The following is a 21,205-nucleotide window of genomic DNA, read 5'->3' on the forward strand; positions in this document are numbered from 1 at the left end:
GTGTGTAGCGGGGGGGGGGGCGGGGGGGCAGAGAAGAGATCTTCGAAATGGCGAATTGAAAACAAAGCCAGATCAGTTCTTAGAAGCGTTCAGGTGTTTGTGGGTCTAACGCCGGAGGGAATCTTTTGAAAGTGATGATAGGAAGATGGCGGAAGCGGAACTAGCGTTAGCAGGTGGAGACCCACCCCACTGTTTAGGTCTTTGAGAGAAAAGGACCGAGCCGGAGAGAGCTGTCAGTCTGCCATGGGGGGAAAGCAAACCCAGAGATTTATAGATATAGCCATATTATACCCGCAAACTTCAACCAGTTTCAAACAAGTGAAAATATGGCTTCCTCCTTCCACTTTGCGCCGCCCTCCAACAAACGCAACAGGGACCTGCTTTAAAATCCACTGGATACTCTCCTAAACACACAGATAAAGGGGATCCTTGCGAGGAACATGCAAGCCATTTACGTTGCAGGAGGTGCAGATATGGCCACTATACGGTCTGTATTCGAGAGGTGTGTTTGTGTGCATCTCGGCATGTAGGGAGGGCCCTAGTTCGATGCGAGAGCATCTGCCTTGCATGCAGAAGGTCTCGGGTTCAAGGTAGGGCTGAAACTCCCTGCCTGAAACTCAGTAGAGCAGCTGCAAGTCACTGTGACGAAGACTCCAGCTGGATAAACCAGTGGATCTCAGTATAAGGCAGTTTTCCTATGTGCGCATGAGACAGAGAGCCATAAGATCGCCTATAAGCCACCCTTTGCCCACCATGCCATAGCAACCACCAGGTAGGTTCAAAAGATAGGCTAGTTGGGGAAGGGGGTCGGTCTATGCCCACCCCCTTCACCAAATGGTGCAGAGATTTTGAGCTGCTAAACACTGCAGAGGGTGATCGTATGGTGATCGCCTCTGGAAATTGTTTATATTGTACGCTGGAATCTAATCTGCGGAGCCAGGGGAAGGTTAGGATTCTGTTTGGGACGCATCAGATACACAGGTGAATTAATGTCCGGTGAAATAATGTCCGGAGAATTGTGAATTAATGTCAGTTAACGAGGATGTGTATGTGTGTGTAGAAAGAGAAATATTGAGGTGCGTGTGTGTTGTAGAATGATGGGCTTATGGTGGGGGTCAGTGTTGCGGGTGCGTGGAGCTCTCGGCAAAGTGAAGAGGTTTGTCATTCACATCTGCGAGGGAGAAAGGAGCATAATTCTTAATGTGACTATAGCACAGGGTATACAGAAAAGGACCTTACGAGAGCTGGTTGGGAAAGGCAGGAGGAGACGGAGAGGAAAGACGGCGTTGCTCTTGGCGACAGAAGGAGGGGCGCGCCGCTTGTATGAAGGAGAGGAAGATGGAAGAGGCGTGTGCATGGTTTGGAGGGTGGACACGTTGTGTGAGATTGTGTGTGTGAGAGAGGAGAGACATGAGTGCCCTCATGTGGAGAGAGCGAGTTCTGCTACTTACTGTGCCACCAGCGCGACGCACGCGCGCGTCCCTGGTGGCCAAGAGTCCCCTGCTGGGAAGCAGCCACCAGACTCTGTGCGCTCTGGGGGAATCCAAAGCGAGGACGCCTCCAAGCTTCTAGGCTGCCAGGTAATCACTCTCCGTCTGGATCCCCGCACCGAAAACCCATCTGCACATTCCCCCTGTCCCTCGTGCAAGGCATCCTCGGATCCTTCACGCTTGAAGCAAGGTTTTCCTTTCGGGAGGTCTTGCCACACCATTTACCTCTGCGAAAGCTTCAGGGCAAACATCCTGGATCATTTCCAATCAGTGAACACCCCATAGCCTCATTCTAAAAACATGCAGCTTTTCATACCACAAATGTGTTGCAGTTCATTTTATATCCCACTTTTGTTTGTGTGTCTGTCTGTGTGTGTGTGTGTGCGCGTGCGCGCATATGTGTGTGTGTGTGTATATATATATAGAGAGAGAGAGAGAGAGAGAGAGAGAGCCAGCCCCCCTTGATGGCCATGATGCCATCATGGTAAAATTGGGGAAGCATTGCAGAAGAAATGTTTCCCCAATGCTAACAAAGCAGAATAGTGTGTGGATGGTCCAGTGTCAATCCACCACTAAGGCGCAGTTATTGTGTCAAAGACATTTTGGTATATAAACAGTATACATTAAAAAAACTAAAGTATAATGTTGCAGAGTACAACCACAAAAACCCCACCACCACACCCGTGTAGAGGGGCCTAGTGTCTCATTCTCCTCCTAAAGAATTCAGGATTCATGCTTCCAGCACCCCCCTCTCCTATCTAAGAATCCTGACTTCCAGCACCTTCTGGGGCCTAATTGCATCTATGAGTTCTAACCCTCACCACCACTCTAAGTTCTCACCCTCAGCATCCCAAGTCATCAGGGTCCCTAGACCTCGCCCTCCATCCCAAAGGAACTCAGCATCCTTGGCCGGGCACCACCGCACTTCATCCAGCAACCATCCTAGAGAGAGGCCCTTGGACACCTGGCTGGCCTCTCCCCCATATCCCTTTAGCCGTGCTACAGCCCAGAGTCAGATGTGGTCGTTTGCAAAGAGCCATGACCTGATCTGTAAAAAATAAAATAAAAAAAATAGTGAGGAAAGATCTGACAGCACCATGGCAACATTTGGGAGCTGACACTTAGGTTGCCTCAGCAACCAAATAATTCTCTGTCCTTTCCATGAAAGGGGAGGGGGATGATTCAACCAATTTATGTTTCGGTAAGAGAGATGTTTTTAAAATGCCCACAGTCTAACTGGGTGAAGAGGGGCTTTAGGAGATTCCCCAGGTACCTCAGTCCCCGCAGCGTGGGGGGGGGGCAGAGAGCAGGGAGAGGAGTGTTTGGGGAGAGAAATGAAGACCAGCTTTCTGTATACATCAAGCACCTGGGCTTGCTGGCAGCATGGGAAATTATGTTTTCACTGCTTCTCGCGCAACCCACTGAAAGTAAGTAATTCATGCCCCAGCCGTCATTGACTCACATGCTGCCTAATGTGTTTGTTTAAACTCTGTAACTTGTTGTGTCTTAATATATGCGGGAAGGGTAATGGTGCTAGTCTGCTGCAGCACAAAACAGCTATCTATGTGCACACAAACACACACACATAAACACACACAAATGTACCAGCATGTTTTCTATTTTAGAGCTGTGTCATCTAATGGGTTAGATTAATAAAAAATATTATAATAGACTAAAACAGACTCGCTGGTTAATTGGATTGCATGTGATTTTTTTAAAAAAAAAAATCAATGAAGAAGAAGAGGAGTTTGGATTTGATATCCCGCTTTATCACTCCCCTTCAGGAGTCTCAAAGTGGCTAACAATCTCCTTTCCCTTCCTTCCCCACAACAAACACTCTGTGAGGTGAGTGGGGCTGGGAGACTTCAGAGAAGTGTGACTAGCCAAGGTCACCCAGCAGCTACATGTGGAGGAGCGGAGACGCGAACCCGGTTCCCCAGATTACGAGTCCACCGCTCTTAGCCACTACACCACACTGGCATAACAGGAATAGTAGGTGGAAGTCATTGTTTCAGAACAGGAGTGGGAACCCTTAGCCCACCTGGCCTGAAAGGGGATCCAGATTTGTCCCTGGGGCTATTTCCCCCAAACTGCAGTTGCTTGCCCACCATCTTGTGGCAGTTCAAGTTTCCTTTCTGTGCCGGCTGGGGGGCTGCTTGCTTTGGACGCAGCTGTTTGTTGCCTACAGGGAACAGGCACATGCAGTCGAAGCAGCAGGACTTAACCCCAGCTCTCTCTCATTGCTTGACAGTTGATGATCGAGGTGGGAGATTAAATCTGGCTCAGTTTGGCTGTGTGCGCCTGTTCCCTGCAGGCAACAAAGAGTTGCAGTCGAAGCAAGCAGCTCCAATCAATGAATCAATCAATAATAAAAAGACATCGACTGAGCAAAGGATATCTACGACTTCTCCTTCACCTATCCCTGCCTGTAAAATGTAGCCTCCTTTCCCTTATTTCCCCACATGGGAAGGGGAAAAAAGAAGTGCTTTGCCAGCCCTATGCTCAGCATTTCCCATAGCACCAACCATAGGGCTGGCAATGCCCCTTGTGCTGGCAATGCCCCTACCTAGCTGGCTGTTGAGTGCCTGGGAACCCTGTGCAATGAATTTTGACAGGTGGGCATCATGGCCCGCCTATCCATCACGCAACGTCATGCCGGTTGCACCTGTCTGCCTAAGCTGGCCCAAGGGATGGGGCCTGAGAATGATCTGCCCCCCAGAACCAAAAAGGTTCTCCATCCGTTTTAGGATAAGAGCTGCCCTTTCTCTCTCACATTCACAAAGGTAGTCTTTCTCTATGGGGAGCAGCCCAGCAGAACTGGGCTTCTAGCTTGGTGGTACCCACCCTTTGGAAGTCCCTCCCATGATGCACCAGGCAGGCACGCTGCCCCTGTTGCCCTTTTGGCACCCGTTGAAGGCCTTCCTTTCCCAACAAGCCTTTTACAGCCCTTCCCTTGTAATGATGGAGAGATAGAGACCACAGACCATGTCCTTTTATGATTCCCCATCGCCTAAGAATTGATGCTTTTGAATTATGGTGCTGGAGGAGACTCTTGAGAGTCCCATGGACTGCAAGAAGATCAGACCTATCCATTCTGAAGGAAATCAGCCCTGAGTGCTCACTGGAAGGACAGATCGTGAAGCTGAGGCTCCAGTACTTTGGCCACCTCATGAGAAGAGAAGACTCCCTGGAAAAGACCCTGATGTTGGGAAAGATGGAGGGCACAAGGAGAAGGGGACGACAGAGGATGAGATGGTCGGACAGTGTTCTCAAAGCTACCAGCATGAGTTTGACCAAACTGCGGGAGGCAGTGGAAGTCAGGAGTGCCTGGCGTGCTCTGGTCCATGGGGTCACGAAGAGTCGGACACGACTAAACGACTAAACAACAACAAAAATTACCAAGATGCTCATACAAGACCATTGCCCCATTTCTTAGAAGAATGCCCAGAAGTTCTAGTTTGGAGCTGTCCAGTTTACTTCTAGAAGATGGAAAACCAAAGATTACAGCATGAGTTGCAAAATTTTACACAACAACGTATGAAATACATCAGTCATTCTTGCCTACTGGGTCTACATAGACTTTCTATCTCTTTTTCAAGTTATTAAATCTTCAGTTTTGTTTACCTACCATTTTATTTCTCTCTATTTTATCCACATTAGTATTTGTTGTATTAAATAGAGTATGCTCATTTTTAACCGTATAATAAATTATACTCCATCCATCCATCCTTTTTGTTTTTATATATGGAATTGTTTTTCATTGCAGATTGTTTTTGCTGTGAAATTGTTTTGAGATCTTTTATGGGAAGTGATTCATAAGTGGATTCAGATAAACCATCTAAAAAACCCAAAATAAATCAGAATTATGCTCCCCCCGTGGTATTGGCTTACTCATACGCAAATCAATGTAGATTTAATCAACCGATTAGCTGACCCAAATGCACGCAGTGATCCAGCTGTGGCTGCAATCCTACACCTCCAGCAAAGTCTACAATCAGTGGGGTATCCATTTGTAAAATTTCTTCGGTTTGGCAACAGCCCTAATTTGTATAAACAATGACTTGTAAGTCCAGGAAGAGAGAGGCTGTTGACATTTGTGATGGGAGGGAAACTGACAGGGCTTTAAGGCATGAGCTTGAGAAGACGAGGCATCTGGAATACCAGAAGCCATGAGGAGGTTTTATCTACTGAGGATTTTCATACTGAATTTGTACCAACACCCTTTGTATGACCTGTCCTTGAAAATCATGTGGGTGAGCTGTTGCCATCCTCATCTTGGCTCTGGTTGTTGTGGGGATTTCTGCACAGGGCTTGTGTGAATCTGCACTCCTACAGCAAATGAGAATCGCCTCTCTGGGATGATACAATAAATCTTTTGAAAACAGGGAAAGAATTCCATCCTCTCCAATTCCTTCTGCTTTTGTTCATTACTTTTTTGCTTTTGTTTCATTACTTTGTGAATGGCATTCCCACCCCCCTACTCAATATATCTTCACAACAACCCTGGGAGGTACGTAGGTTCAGCTTGGACAAAACAGTGGGCATGAGATGGCGCAGGCCCAGTGAGCTTCATGGCTGAACCAAAGGCTCCTGAACCAAAGATTCTTCCTGTAAACACTACAGTGGATTTCATCACCATACCGTCAATATGCAACAAACATGCAGGCCACTTAATCTGGTTGCGGTTTAGTCAATTTTATCTTTTATTTATTTATTGCATTCATTTTTCGCTTTTCCTCCAAGGAGCTCAAGGTGGAGTACATGGTTTCCTTCCTCCCCATTTCATCCTCACAACAACCATGTGAGGCAGGTTAGGCTGAGAGGCAGTGAACAGCCCAAGGCCACCCAGTGAGTGGAGATTTGAACCCTGGTTTCCCTGGTCATAGTCCGGCACACTAACCCCTACGCCACACTGGCTCTCAAGTCCAATGCTGTGGACTTATAGACAAAGTTGAATTCGTTTCTTCTTGGGGTGAATAACAGAATTCAAAAGGACCCCAGGGATCATCTAGTCCGCCCCCCCCCCCCCCCGCAATGCAGGAATATGCAGCTGGCCCTTACAGGGATTGAACCGGCAACCTTGGCATTATCAGCGCCATGCTCTAACCAACTGAGCTATGTGGCTTTGACTTCCTATAGCTAGGACAAGTGGTTGCCAGTCATCGCCCATTGTTTGCTCTCTACGCTACTGGAGGCTTCCCTGCTTTTGATTAAGCTCATTATAAGTTTCTTCATGATAGATCCTGCTAATTTCATTTGCTAGATGCATCTTCTTTCACTCTCCCCCACCCACTTTAACCTCTGGTCAATCCAGAGGTGACATTAAATACATCTTTGAATCCTGTGTGTGTGATTCTCTTCCTCTACTTCTCCTTACCTTGGGAAGCCTAAGATAGGCTGTTAGAGTGGTGCAGTGGGGAAACGGGGGGGGGGGGCTTGTCCCAGTCCCCCATTATGTTCCCCCACCAAAAATCACCCCCCCTCACACTTGAAGCTACCATTTGCCTCCAGACCTGCTACAGAAAAGCTACCACAATCGTATCCTCAGATATATGAGTGCTGATCGGTTATTTCATTTTATTTGTAAAATTCTGTACCTGCCTTTCACCCATAAAGCCAAAGGACAGGTCGCTGCAAGAGCAAATCTGTCCATTTAGGCTCCTCTCAGCTTCTCAGTCCTAAGCTCCACATTTCCATTTCGTATGTTCCTGACAGATACAACGCGTGCAATTTAACTTCCAACCCACAAAGAGAGAAGGGGGCAGGGAGACACACACACACCTCATCACTTCCTCAGCTGGCTGGCACAATCATGTCAAAACTGGGCTGGGGAAGGGATTCCAAGTGAATTTGCATCTCCTCTAGGAACCAGCGTCTCCCTCCCTAGGGAAGCACATCCCAAAGTCTGCTGTGGTTTTCAGGCCCTTGGGAACATGGGCCTCCTTGGCGCTTGCCAGGAGAAGAAGACCAAAGAAGACAGGCTGTCACACCCGGGACACCTCGTAGCCCTGCAGGGCCCAGGTGTTTTCATACACTGCCGTGTGCTCTGTCTTCTCACTGTCACTCTGAGGAGGAGGCTGGAGGGCGTCCAGGAGACATTGGTGAAGAAAGACGAATTGGGACTGCAGAGAAAAGAGGTGTTAAGGGTGTGTGGATTAGAGCACTGCCAGGAGGACAGAATTTCAATTTGCTTTGTCACATATATAGCTCAGGAAGATTCAGCTCTCTGTCAGGGCAGCTTTGAGCACTTCTTATGTCAAAAAGAGCCCTGCTGGATGAGGCCCATGGCCCATCTAGTCCAACATCCTGACCTCACAGGGGTCAACCAGAGGCCCCCAATCAATAGGCCGTGCTCCTTCTTTCAGACGTGATGGATGGCACAGATGTTTGCCTGCCTCCTCTTAAGTCGTTTAACAGAGTACTGAAGTCTCCAAAGAGAGCCAGAGGGAAGCTGTTTAGTAACTAAAGGTAAAAGGTTAAGTCCAGTCAAAGATGACTATGGGGTTGCGGCACTTATCTCACTTTTCAGGCCAAGGGACAGCTTTCCAGGTCATGTGGCCAACATGACTAAACCACTTCTGGCACAACGGGACACTGTGATGGAAACCAGAGCGCATGGAAACACTGTTTACCTTCCCACCGCAGTGGTACCTATCAATTTACTTGCATTGGTGTGCTTTTGAACTGCTTGTTCAAGACAGATCTGCTTCACGTAACAACATATTCCGAGCCCCTCACCTCAGTCTGAATCATGAGCGGACGGTTCATCCTCAGCTTCCGAACGAAGGAGAAGACTCCAAGCTCACCTGTGACCTGGGCTTGGCACAGCAGGGAGTCCAGGGAGATGAACGTCCCCGTCCGGCCAACACCTGCACTGGAGAGGTGGGAGAGGGAAGGAGAGGACACTGTCAACCAAGGCCACATTCACACAACACATTTATAGCGCTATGATGCCACTTCAAAGAGTCACGGCTGCCACCAAAGAATTCTGGGAACTGTAGTTCGTTAAGGGTGCTGGGAGTTGCTAGGAGACTCCCTATTCCCCTCCCAGAGCCACAATTCCCAGAATTCCCTGGAAAGAGGTGTTATGGATAGTTAAGCCACTCTGGGTTGAAGTGGCTCTGCCGTTTGTGGTCCCTCCGCAGCCTCAGTCCACAGAACCTGTGGGTTACACTTCTCCCTGGCTGTCCCCTGCCCCGATCCTCTCTTCCCCTCCTCTTGGGTTTACCTGCAGTGTACCAGAGCTGGCCCAGCGCCTCTGTGCTCCTCTATGTGGGCCCTCACGAGGTCTCGGAAGTGAAGGATGGTGCTTGTGATTTTGGGCACCCCATGGTCCGGCCACGACGTGTAGTGGTAATGCCTGGCCAGGTGGACCTCGGATAGGTTCACCTGTTGGGACACACACACAATTCAAGCGCTTTCTTCAGAACCACCCCTGGGTTTCACCTCCGTTTCTTTCCAATTGGCACCTCAACATCCTGAAAGCTGTGGAAGCTCTCAGGTCCTTGTCACACCATGTGGTGATTGGGGGGGGGGGAAAGAGTTTTCGTTTGTTTTTATTTCCAAACTTCTATGATTCTGTATACCGAGGGTGTTTGTAGTTTATTTTGAGGTGGCTCTGTTCCGCTCCCAAATCCAACCACTTGAGCATAGTGTCTGAGATAACAAAGTGGGACCTGCAACAAAATGTTGCAGCGTACCTTCCTCTCCCGCTGTCAGGGCTGGGCCAGGAGGTGGGAATCAGGTTCTGTGGGATGAGCCAGCGGTTGAGACAGAAGAGTAAACTACAACCGGAGGATGAACTTCAGGAAGCAGGATCTAGGATCAAGCTGGGATCAGGGCCAAAAACAACCCAATATACAGGATTGCACAACAGAATTCAGGAAGATCTTGTGGCTCAAGATCAGGAAGCCTCTCTCATATCCTGCCCAGAAACACCATATAACCCATCTAGGTGGGCAGAGTCAGCCTGGGGTCCCTGAGGGCACAGAACCTGCCACCTGCACCACACAAGGTAACAGTTGTCCACACAGCTCAGTGGCTTGTGACACTTCCTAACTCAGGGTTCCAGCAAGCCAGTCATGGGTTCCTTGCAAGGGGCTAAAATCCCCTTCTTCTCCCATGTGCCCTCATTTTCCTGCTTTTTTCTGTACTTTTATCTTGTAAACCACCCTGAGATCTTTGGATGAAGGGTGGTATATTTTTTTTTATTATTATTATTATTATTATTATTATTATTATTATTATTACTACTATTACTGTTTTTCAACTAGAAATTGTTTGGGTTTTATAAGGCTGCCCATCCCCCCAGTGTTTTAAAGGGTATTTTTGGCTTATGCATGCCTTGGGATTACTTACACTGGCAGAGGAACAGGGGTGCGGGAGGAGCGCACGGCGGCACAATCCCGGTGGGGTGCTATTGTGGCTTCACCCCCCCGCCCTGGGTGCTACGCTCCTGCAGGCGGCGCCCTACGCCCCTGTGGGTGTTGCGCCATGACCCCGGGACACGCACTACACCCCTGCAGGCAGTGTGCCATGCCCCCAGGACATGCGCCATGCCCCCCAGGATGCATGCCAGCCCCGCCCCTGCCTACTCTCCGCCCCCCCCAACCGCCGGAGCTTGAAGCTCCACCACTGATTACTTCCCTCTTATCTCTCAGTGACTCCCTTTTATTTTGTTGAGTTCACAATTAGAAGGATTGATTATTTCACTATTATCATTTTCAAAGGGATATCTTTAATTAAAATTATGACAGCCAGTACCATTATTATCGTTACGATTATCATCACCATTATTATTTATCATCATCACCGTTATTATTAAACAATAACAATTTGATTCACTTCCCAATTTTCACCCTAAGGTCCCAGGATGTGTCCCAGCAATTTAAAATACAACACCAAAGATCAGAAAACTAAGAAAACAAGAACAGAGTGGGTCTCAAAAATCTACCACTCAGGTGTCAAAAGCTGGAGAAAAGAGACTACGGAATTGGCAACAGCCTCAGTTGCAATGATAAAGCATCTGGATAAATATCGCTTCACAGGGCAGTTATTCTGGCAGAAACCATTTGGATGGAACGCCGGGGGAGGCGGTCCTGATCCCCGCTCCGTCACCTGCTTGATAGTGAAATCCCGGATGGTCCAATCGGGGAGGATTGTCTCTGTGACGACGGACACTGTGATGTTGTCGTAGGTGCAGGGTGTGTAGTCCAGAGGCCAGTAGCGTTCACATTTCACCTGACCAGAAGAAGGTTGGGGCAGGGGCAAGGGGAGAGCCAAGAACGTTAGTGGAAGGACTGGCCTTGTGGAAGAGCAGAGCAACTGTCAAACTTTGGCTTGGTTGAGCTGTTGCAGATCAAGGGCTCTGATGACCAGGTCTACATCTATACCCTCCTCACAGCAGCTGGGGAGTCGCAAGCTCTTTGGAATGAGCTCCTCACTTCTGCTCCCTGCCTGATACTATCTGCTGCCTTTTACAAACATAGAAAAATGTCCATCACTTCTAGGGAGGAGAAAAAAAAGATTTGCTTATTTGTGTAAGTTGCCCTCAAACGACAACCTACCATCAAAATGGCTGCTTAGCATCATGGCCTCATCCTGAAGGGGTGGGAACACGCATGCAACTATTCATAATGGAGAAAGGAAACAGGGGAAACGATGGCACTGAAGAGGATTAAGGAAGAAGAAGCAGCAATCAATCTCACAGGTATTGGGGAGGGGGGATTTCTATCCCACTGAAAAAACTAGTTTTGAAGACCACCCCCCAAAGTAGATAATATTTTGTACAGCCCTAGATGGCTTGCCCCTTTTGAATGGGCAAGTAAACATAAAAGGTAAAGGACCCCTGGACGGTTAAGTCCAGTCAAAGGCGTCTATGGGGTGCGGCGCTCATCTTGCTTTCACGCCAAGGGAGCCGGTGTTTGTCCACAGACAGTTTTCTGGATCATGTGGCCAGCATGACTAAACCGCTTCTGGCGCAACGGAACACTGTGACAGAAACCAGAGTGCACGGAAACGCTGTCTACCTTCCCGCTGCAGCAGTACCTATTTCTCTACTTGCACTGGTGTGCTTTCAAACTGCTAGGTTGGCAGGAGCTGGGACAGAGCAATGGGAGCTCACCCCATTGTGGGGATTCGAACCGCCAACCTTCTGATCGGCAAGCCCAAGAGGCTCAGTGCTTTACACCACAGCGCCACCCACATCCCCCAATGGGCACCCCCCAAGAGGCAGAACATTGTTCAAGCGGTTTCCTGACTCCCAGCCAAACGGCACAATTCTCACCCGTCCGTTCTCGGCGCAGTTAGTGAGCATGACCACAGTCACGATCTGCTGCTCCCATATCATGCGCCAGAAGTCGTATAGTGTCTCAGGCAGTGGGCCTTGGGCGGCTATGAACTCCTTTTCCCTCTCGAAGCCCTGGAGTCAGTAATGAGGAAGGAAAGAGAGAGAGAGCTTTGCCTTAGTACGGAATCAATGGGAAATCACAACGAAGAGTGGCAAAACTTGTTTAGACTGGGAGCCACTTTATGTGGTGGAAAGCTGAAGGAGGCCACATTTCAACGGTGGCTGTGGTTCACACACACACACATTCACATGCCATTAATATTCACCAGTTATCACATACGCGGGGACACCACCCCGTCCAGCTCCTGCTCAGTCTGCCCTCACCTGTTCTAATAGAAGTGTTGCCCAGATTTTTGTCATTTGTATGCCTTGCCTTTCCATATATTTATTCAAGGTGGCTGCTAACCAAAAATAAAGCAGTATCTGTACATATAATAACAATTCAAGAATGCCGTCACGCTGCACTTTGCTTTGCCACAGACAAGAGAAACTGGGTTCCCAGAGTTGTTGGGCTTCAGAGCAATGTCAGAGGGTGAAGAGGAGAGAACCAGAAGCAGAGCCAGAGACAGGCAGGTAGACAGCCCTGACAAGTGAGCAGGCAGCTAAGGCAGGACGCAGAGGTTTGGTGAGCTTTAGGAGAGGAGGGGGTGCTGTTTTTGGTGAAGGTGGGTGCTGGGTGGCTTTGGCAAAGGGTGGTTGGGGTTGGGTGGGGGTAGATGGGACTGGCTGGCAAAGAAAGCAAGTGTGCAGCCCCTAGCATAACAGCAATAACGTGTCATTAAAAAATGAAACCAGCTCTTAAAATGACAGAGAAAGCAGTAAGAGCCAAGGATGGCAACCCATAAAAGCTAGCTGGCTGAAATAAAAAATTTTCCATTGCTTGTCTAAAAGCTACAAAAAGTGAGAATAAGTGTACTCAAAGTCACTCTGTAGTAAAATGTGCAAAGTCAAAGCAAACTCTCTCTAACCATGAGAGTGTTGCTCATTAATGGGAGGTTAATGAACCCTGGGAGAAAACCGGAGACTAGTTGGCATTATATATTGGGGGCTGAGGATATACCATGCTAAAGTTGAATCCCAAATCTATGCCAAGCTTAACTTAAGTTATACAATTTTTGTCAAGGGTGAATCACAAAAGGTCCCAAACCACATCTCACACAAAAATGCAGCCGGGGTGGGACTCACAGGCATGTAGCTTGCATTGATGTAATCTGAGTTGGGGTCTCCGGATTTGATGGTGAGCTGAACTCGCGAGTGGTCATCTGCAGAGAAGGAACCAAAGGGGTTAAAAGTAAAAGCAGAGAGGGTGAGCTGAAAAATGGATAAAACTGAAAGTAAAGCAGCACCAAATATGGATTTACATAACTGAAAAGTGGCAGGAATAAGGTTGAGCAGCAGAGGCAGAGTGGTGTGGAGTTCAGAGTGTCAGACTAGGGTTCAAATCCCCACTCAGTCAAACAGCTCCCTTTCTCTGGGCCTAGCCTACCTCACAGGGTTGTTGTGAAGGAAAAAATGGGGGGGGGGACTATGTATGCCAAATAATTTTTATATCAAATGGGGGTCAGAAAGTGGCAGACGCAGGAAGAAATCCAGCCCTCAAGGGTCAATGCGCATCCCTCCCATTGCCAGAAAACATTATCTGAAGTAGTGGGGAATGAGGCTAGAAGGTTTCCAAATAAGTTCATTGATCTGAGCCAAAGCCTGCCTTACCCAAGAATTCTGGGTCAAGGGTCAGGTGACTCTCAAGCACCAATGACAGGCCCCTCCCACCTCCTCCTGCTTGAATCTCTGGTCTTTTGAGGTTATATCTGAAACCACCGCTCCGTAGTGAGATGTTCAAAATTAAAGCAGACTCCTTTTGCTAAGCGCAACCGACAAAGGAAAAAACGGGGCAGGGGGAACGAAACTGACATGGCAGAACGTTGCTGTAGCGATTCTTGACTTGATTTTCAGGCCGCTCTGCCACACTCTGGGGCTGTCCTGTCCCCACGTCCTGCAGCTGCTGTTGTGGGGGCAAGGAAAAGAGAAAGTGAAACAAGAGGCGCAGAGAGCTATGAAACAAGGCGACTCCTTCAGCAAAGCACGAACCCAAAGGTTCTTCTCTGTTTCTCAAAATGTATATAAGCAGTATATAAAAATTCTGACAAAAAAAGAATGCAGCTGAAGTATTTAAAATAGTGGATATTTAAAGTATTTAAATAGTGGATATGTAAAGTATTTAAAACAGAACGACGGCTGAAATATTTAAAAGAGTGGCTGAATAGGGTCCGGGATCTCTTATATCTGGCAACAGCTCTCATTTAATTAGTAAAAGAAACAAGAGGGAAAGGACACACAAATGTTTATTATGAAAGCTGGGATTTATATTCAGTTTTTAAAGATCTTCTTGAAGCAAATCAACAAATAGATTCAATAAAAATAATAGAAATACAAAAAAAGCACTGTCTGGAAGACGCTTAATGCTACGTTGGTAGGGTACTTTAAAATGGGCTTTATTCTTAATTTCTGGAATACCCTTTTCAGTCTAAAACAAGGATGGTAGAGTATTTTCACTGCAATTTAATTTTAAATAAACGTATCATAGGAATGTAAATGGCTTATACTCAATCAGACCACTGGTCCACCTCAGTAATGTCTACACTGGCTGGCAGCAGCTCTTCAGGACTTGGGACAAGGGCCTTTCTTCCCCAGCCCTGCCTGGCGATGCTGGGGATCGAACCCAGGACTTGGGCGGGCAAAGCAGGTGCTCTGCCCACCGAGCTACAGATGCCACAGCAACCTTGTACCTGGTATTCCTCTGCAAAACCAAAGCCGCTGTTGGAGAAGCGCTCGTGGCAGTAAGCTGGGAAAGCCAAGAGAGGCACAGAGTCCAGGGCTCTGCAGGGGAGAAAAAGGTGGGACGGGTCTCTCTTTAAACCTCAAAGTTTAAGCAGGCAATACGTAAATAACTGAGCAATTGTGTCGCAGATAACTCGGTTCTGCCCCCCCCCCAACATAAAGCCTGCCCCCCCTAAAATAAATCCTGGCTATGTCCATGCACCCCATACCCCTTCATCCTCACCCAGGCAGTCCCATATCTGCTTTCTGTTTCTCCAATACATTCTTCGTCCTGCAAAGGAGACAGAAAACTAAGCAATGTCTGTCAGTGGCAGGGTTGCCATCTGTCCTCTTTTAAAATGTTTATATAAGGGCAGCACACCTTTGTTCTTGGTTCTCCTCCGTCCGCCTGCGTGTGAGGGGAGCACCCTGTTGCAACAGCTTTAATAAAGATCAGGCTTACGAGCTGCTTTGCTTCTCAATATTCTTTGCTTGACCTCTGTTATTTTCTCCTACCAATAGGGAACCCACATAAGGACTCTATACGGGCTCTTGTGTCCCCCATAAGGGAATAAGGGCAGATTTTGTTTATTACAGTGGGAACAGGATGCTGGACTAGATGGGCCACTGGCTGGATCTAGGAGAGCTGTTCTTGCACTCTTACGATTTTCTGTAGCTGGAGAGAAGGCTTCAGTGCACTGCCTGGCCCTTTGCCCCCCACCCTGCAGAGGAAATGCGTCAGGGAAAATACAAGCCGATAAACGCAGCTTGTTTTCTTTTCCTTTGTGCCTCCGGATTCAGGTTACGGCAGCCCTGATGCTCCCCCCGCCCCCCGCGCTGGGGTCAATAATGCTGTGCAGCGGAAGCCTGCCATATTGAGCTTGCTCACCTTTTCCTCCAGAAATAGAACAGCAGCAGGCTGAGGAGGCCTGAGAAAAGCAGCACAGGGAGCAGAGTTTCAAGGATGACCCCTAAAGACAAAGAAAGAAAATGCTGCTACTAAGTCTGTGTGCATGTCTAAGTCGGGGGTGGGAAATTCGTGGTCCTCCCTGCGTTCATAGAATCAGAGAATTGTAGAGTTGGAAGTGACCAGTGCAGGAATCGGTTACCCCGTGGTCCCTTCTCACTCTTAAAAGCTATGATTCTAAGCAGAGTATAAAAGGGATGCAGGTGGCGCTGTGAACCACAGAGCCTAGGACTTGCTGCTCAGAAGGTCAGCGGTTCGAATCCCCACGATGGGGTGAGCTCCCGTTGCTTGGTCCCTGCTCCTGCCAATCTAGCAGTTCGAAAGCACCTCAAAGTGCAAGTAGATAAATAGGTACCGCTCCGGCGGGAAGGTAAACGGCGTTTCCATGCGCTGCTTTGGTCCGCCAGAAGCGGCTTAGTCATGCTGGCCACATGACCTGGAAGCTGTACGCTGGCTCCCTCAGCCAATAAAGCGAGATGAGCGCCGCAACCCCAGAGTCAGCCACGACTGGACCTAATGGTCAGGGGTTCCTTTACCTTTACCTTTAAGCAGAGTATAAATGAAGGAAGGTGAACAGAAAAGTAAGGGAGCACAGTTTAGTGGTCTGCTGAGCACCTGCTTGGCATGCAGAACTCCCCAGGTTCAATCCTTGGTAACTCCTATACAGTGGTACCTCGGGTTACAGATGTTTCAGGTTACAGACTCCGCTAACCCAGAAATAGTACCTCGGGTTAAGAACTTTGCTTCAAGATGAGAACAGAAATCGTGTGGCGGCAGCAGGAGGCCTCATTAGCTAAAGTGGTGCTTCAGGTTAAGAACAGTTTCAGGTTAAAAACAGACCTCCAGAACGTATTAAGTTCTTAACCCAAGGTACCACTGTATTATTTTAAAAGGATAAAGTCGCAGGCAATGGGACAGACCTCTGGCTGAGACCCGGAAAAGGCTCTGCTGGTAGGACTGATGTTGTTGGCCCATCTAGTCCACCGCCCCATTCTCACAGGGGCCAGCCAGGTGGCTGGGGGAACCTACAAGCGGAATCTGAGCTCAAGAACAGCCTCCCCTCCTGTGGGGCTTTCAAGCAACTGGGATTCAGGAGCATTGCTGCCTCTGGCCACAGGGACAGAGCATCATCACTTCTGTGGCTGGTAGTGACTGCTGGGGCTGATGGGAACTGGAGTCCACAGCATCCGGAACCCTGACAATGCCAGACTAGGCAAGCCGCCAGTCCCTGGTGTTAAGACGGCTTTGAACCCTCCCAAGTCTTTTCATGCATTTTGCACAGAACAGCCCAGACCCCTCACCCCAGGGTGCTCTGTGCCTGTTCGCCAAGGGTCAGTAATATCCAAGGCAACATGACGACCAAGTACAGCAATGCAATGATTCTATGTTTTCAAGAGAATCCACCAAGAATGCACATTTTGTGACTTTCAGAGATTTATAAGATTTCTGTTTATTTGGTTTTGCAGAGAGTTTCATATATTTCATATTGTTCAATGTTCTGTATAGATTTTATAAAGAGTTTATATTAATACTGCATTGTTGTACTTGGTCATCGTGTTGCCTTGGATATTACTGACAATTGTTTGCAACACAGAGGTTTAATTGTTTGGTTCCTTGTTCGCCAAGGGTGCCGTCATTCAGAAAGAGAAGCGTTTTTAAACAGCACGCTTCACCCCCAGCCCGGCCACTGAAAGGCTTGCTCAGATGTGTCTCACCTGCGTTGCTGGTGGTGCACATCTTCTGGGCGGACGCTGCCTCCTGCTCATACCAGAACGTCTGCACTTGGACCAAGTAGCTCCAGGCGGGTTGCAGGTTGTCAATCTCCGTCTCCTCTTTGCAGATCCTCCATTCCTGGACAAGCTGGTCTGACAGACAGACCTGCAATTTACTGACCTCGCTGGCTGGGCACGTCCAGGACAATACCAGACGGTCGCCCCACATGGAGGAATCACACTTCAAATTATTCACGGGGTCCGGCTCTGTGCAGGTGGGAAGCAGAAAGTACTGTGGGTTGTTTTTTTTTAAATATATATATATATTGCATGCCCACAAACATGTGAGTCCCATCCTTTTTTCAATAGGACCTCTCAGTGAAATGGATGAAGTTCTTAATTTTATTCTTTATACCCCACCCATCTGGCTAGGTTTCCCCGGCCACATCTGCCAAAGACAGGGCAGGCCACCCCTGAGGCAAAATGAGGCAGCCACCTTGGCAGGGTTGGTGCCCTGGGCAAGGACAAAGGCTGGTGAGCTTCCTCCCTTGAATATTTCTTATTTTCACAGTAATTATTTTTGGTACAGTTGCTTTTTTATGGATCTTCTCAGTAGGTGCCCATTTAAATATAGGATGATAATTGTTGTTGATGTTGTTATGCTGACCTTGGGCAACAGGATCTACAGGGGCAACAGATCCGGACGCCAAGGAATGCATCACCTGCTTACAACCAGTCTAGGGGATGGCAGTGCCTGTTAGCTTCCTCCACTTCAGGTGTCAGGGACTGGATGCCCTTCTCCTGAACCTTCCCATGGGCAGGAGGACAGCATAGATTTAGAACAGTGGTTTGCAGAGGGGCATGGTCCAGAGGGGGAAAGCTGGGAAACACTGGGTGAGGCACAACTAGAAGAGGAAACCAGGAGAGAGAGAGAGCTGGCCGATTCAGTGTCCTTGGAAAGCATTCCTGCCCCCCCCCCCTTCGCCTAAGACTAGATGGGATTTGAGAGTGATAGAACAGAGAGCTCATTGGCAACAAGCTCAGATTACCCGACATATGAGTGACATTGATTAATGGGGACGGAAGCAGTGAATCCTTACTGGGAGCACGACCATATTTTTAGAGAGATATGCATTCCTTTGTCTCTCAGTGTGATTATTAAAGAAACTAATTGGTAAGGCGCTCTTTCTTTTGATCCTGGGGGTCCTATTCCCCGAAGCCTGATATCAGGCGACATTCACACCACTGGATGGAAGTAGTGATTGCTAAACTGCTCTAGGAAATGTATGTCACGGACTGGTTGGATGCAGAGGAATAGTGGCAGGTCCAGAAGCAGAAGCAGAGGCGGAAGCCAGAGAGCCAGTGAGAGGTAGAGGCAATGAATCCTGGTTTGGTCCCCCTCAGCAAACCCTCCACCTCCTCTCTGGCACCCCCTGGTGTTGGGCTCCCTGCCTTCTGCCCACTAGTGAGCACCAGCCACCACTATTGGGTAAGATGGACCAATAGCCTGATTCAGCAACAAGCAATCGGGGATGGGGGGGAGGGGGCGGTGAGGCTCAACATCTGTGTGTGGCTGGGTTAGACCTTCCCTCTACTAATTTGTAGCATAGGCCACTGAATCACTTCAGTGTGTGTGTGTGTGTGTGTGTGTGTGTGTGTAGCTCCCCCTTGACCCTCGCTGCCTGTGGAACTCCTGCCATGAAAGTCGATCCTTTCTTGCATGCCAAGCCTCCCTTTTGAGAGAGGATGGGACCACCCCATTTTCTGCTCCCCCCCCCAAAGAAAACTGTAAGTACTTGTAGCCCCTTCTTGCAGAACGCCAACGCTGTACGCGGTCTTGTTTTCTCCTTCTGCTACGCTCAGCAAAGTGAAAGTGTAGTTGGAGCTTGGAGTGAGACCTCTCAATGTCATCTCCGTGGAAGTGCCAAGACGCATTTCTTTGTCGTTGGACTCGTTCAGGTTCTTCCACCGGAGCAGAAAGCTGCTGAAAGCTGAGCTCGGCTTCCTCCAGGATAATTCAATTTCTGTCTGGCTGCTATTGCGGACCCTGAAATCTGTAGGGGGCAAGGGGCCTGAAAGGAGGAGGCAAGATTTGTCAGGAGAGCCAAGTCACAAAGAAAGCAGAGGTTGTTGTGCTAGTCTACAAGAGGGGAGAACTGCCCCCCCCCACCCACAGTTAGGCAATGCCACCCCTGATTCATCCAGCCTGATGAAGAGTTCTGTTGAACTCAGAAACTTACACTGTTTTCTGACATTTGGGTTGGTCCTTATAAAGACATTGCCCAACAGCAGCCACCCCCCTCATTTACAGAGGTGTCTTTCAAAGACTAGACACAGCTTCTCCCTTAATGTGAGCTCATAAAATGCCACTCTCCTCTCTGTGGACCTGGGACTTCTTTTCTCCAGCTGCTTCTACACTAAGTGTAGAATTTCTTAAAAATTTTAAGAAAAAAAGCACTGACAACAACCTTGTAAGCCATGGCGGCCTGAACTGTCATGGGGGGCCCTTCGCAACAACGTCTAGGTAACCACTGTTATCCTCTTCAATGGGGTTGTTCCACTACAGATGGCCACACCTTCACAACATCTGTGCTACCGACTCTCAATCTTTGGGATTGTTGAAATATATTCACCAAAAAATAATAATAATCAAATTGAGTCATGCAACTCAAACTGGGTGTTCTAGACCCCAAAAAGTTTTAAGCACTGTGAACTAAAGTTGCTTCTGGGGCGCCTCTAGGATTACGGGCCCTGAAGCTTAAGCTTCGATAGTTTCATAGCAGATCACAGAACTGTAGAGTTGGAAGGGACCCTGAGGGTCATCTAGTCCAACCCCTTGCAATGCAGCAATATGCAGCTGTCCCTTACAGGGATCAAACCTGCAATCTTGGCCTTATCAACACTAGGCTCTAAGCAACTGAGCTGATCCACCCTTGCCTGAAAGGTAAAGCTAGGTGGAGTGACCATGACTAGCTCAACGTCTCCCAGTGAGTTTCATGGCTGAGTGGAGATCTGAACCTAGTTCTCCCTCCCCACCCCTAGTCCAAGAATCCAACCACTACACCACACTGCCCAAAGTCCAAACCACATTGCCACCACCACCGCCCCCCCCCCCCCCGCCGGACCATGACAGTTGCACTCACATGTCAGAGCCCATTTGCTGGCTTCTTTGCTCTTAACCTCACCAATCTCCGAGGCCAGCTTCACTGAGTACAGGATCCCTGGAAGGAGTTGTGTGATGTTGTAGCTGAGGCAATTGACTCCAACCGATTCATTCCCCAACAGGTTCGTGCCTTTTCCGCCACACCAGCTCACGCTGTACGAATAGTGTGCGGCATAGAGGTCTTTGGGCCGATCCCAGGAAACAGGGATGCTGTTGGTCTCGCACTGCGACACACTTATATTCTCGGGAGCATTTGGAGCTGAGGGAAAGAGCAGGCTCACTTAACACACCACAACAACCCCTGCTGGCCTTGCAGATGTTGGAAGCCCAGTGTCCTTAATCCGAGTAGCACATCCCTCCAAGCCAAAGCCCACCATACTCACGCCTCGTCTCAAAATGGGGGCACCCTCAAGTAGCTGCTAGGGCTCTGGCGCCCCGGCTGGGCCCAATCCTGATTCCTGTCCCTTTGACTAGTGCTCTGTCCACTGAATGACTGGGTCTGGGAGCTGCTGTCTAGCGTTCCCGCAACTTCCTATTGCTGTGGTGGGAAATTTGAACGGCAGCCATTTTAATTCCCCACTGTGACTCTGACATAGTGTTGCTGTGGTAAATTAGAGAGTTGGGGGCCCACAAATCCCCCTCAGGCCTGGAGCTGGTCCTGATGACAGATCCTCCAAGTATCCCCATTTTCCAGGATTAACAGAAGCT

At 48.6% G+C, this 21,205-nt stretch overlaps 1 protein-coding gene across 3 annotated transcripts in view; it reads right to left on the bottom strand.

Annotated features, from left to right (window-relative positions):
- Positions 1–4,377: 4,377 nt before the first annotated feature.
- PTPRH (protein tyrosine phosphatase receptor type H) overlaps positions 4,378–21,205 on the bottom strand; it is a 30,294-nt gene continuing 13,466 nt past the window's right edge. Inside the window, exons 7-19 of one of the 3 annotated variants that reach the window (XM_079950510.1) lie at positions 20,478–20,756; positions 19,131–19,406; positions 17,338–17,601; positions 15,545–15,626; positions 14,900–14,947; positions 14,625–14,715; positions 13,750–13,840; positions 13,024–13,100; positions 11,776–11,910; positions 10,608–10,730; positions 8,719–8,879; positions 8,229–8,364; positions 4,378–7,612 (exon numbers count right to left, since the gene is read on the bottom strand). In XM_079950510.1, the coding sequence (XP_079806636.1) occupies positions 7,475–7,612; positions 8,229–8,364; positions 8,719–8,879; positions 10,608–10,730; positions 11,776–11,910; positions 13,024–13,100; positions 13,750–13,840; positions 14,625–14,715; positions 14,900–14,947; positions 15,545–15,626; positions 17,338–17,601; positions 19,131–19,406; positions 20,478–20,756 (1,901 nt within the window). In that variant the 3' untranslated portion in view covers positions 4,378–7,474. The remainder of the gene's footprint in view (positions 7,613–8,228; positions 8,365–8,718; positions 8,880–10,607; positions 10,731–11,775; positions 11,911–13,023; positions 13,101–13,749; positions 13,841–14,624; positions 14,716–14,899; positions 14,948–15,544; positions 15,627–17,337; positions 17,602–19,130; positions 19,407–20,477; positions 20,757–21,205) is intronic. The other 2 variants (XR_013832689.1, XM_079950511.1) reach the window with 2 other exon arrangements.

This window comes from Podarcis cretensis (assembly GCF_951804945.1).
Source record: "Podarcis cretensis genome assembly, chromosome: 13".
Classification (NCBI taxonomy): Eukaryota; Metazoa; Chordata; class Lepidosauria; order Squamata; family Lacertidae; genus Podarcis; species Podarcis cretensis.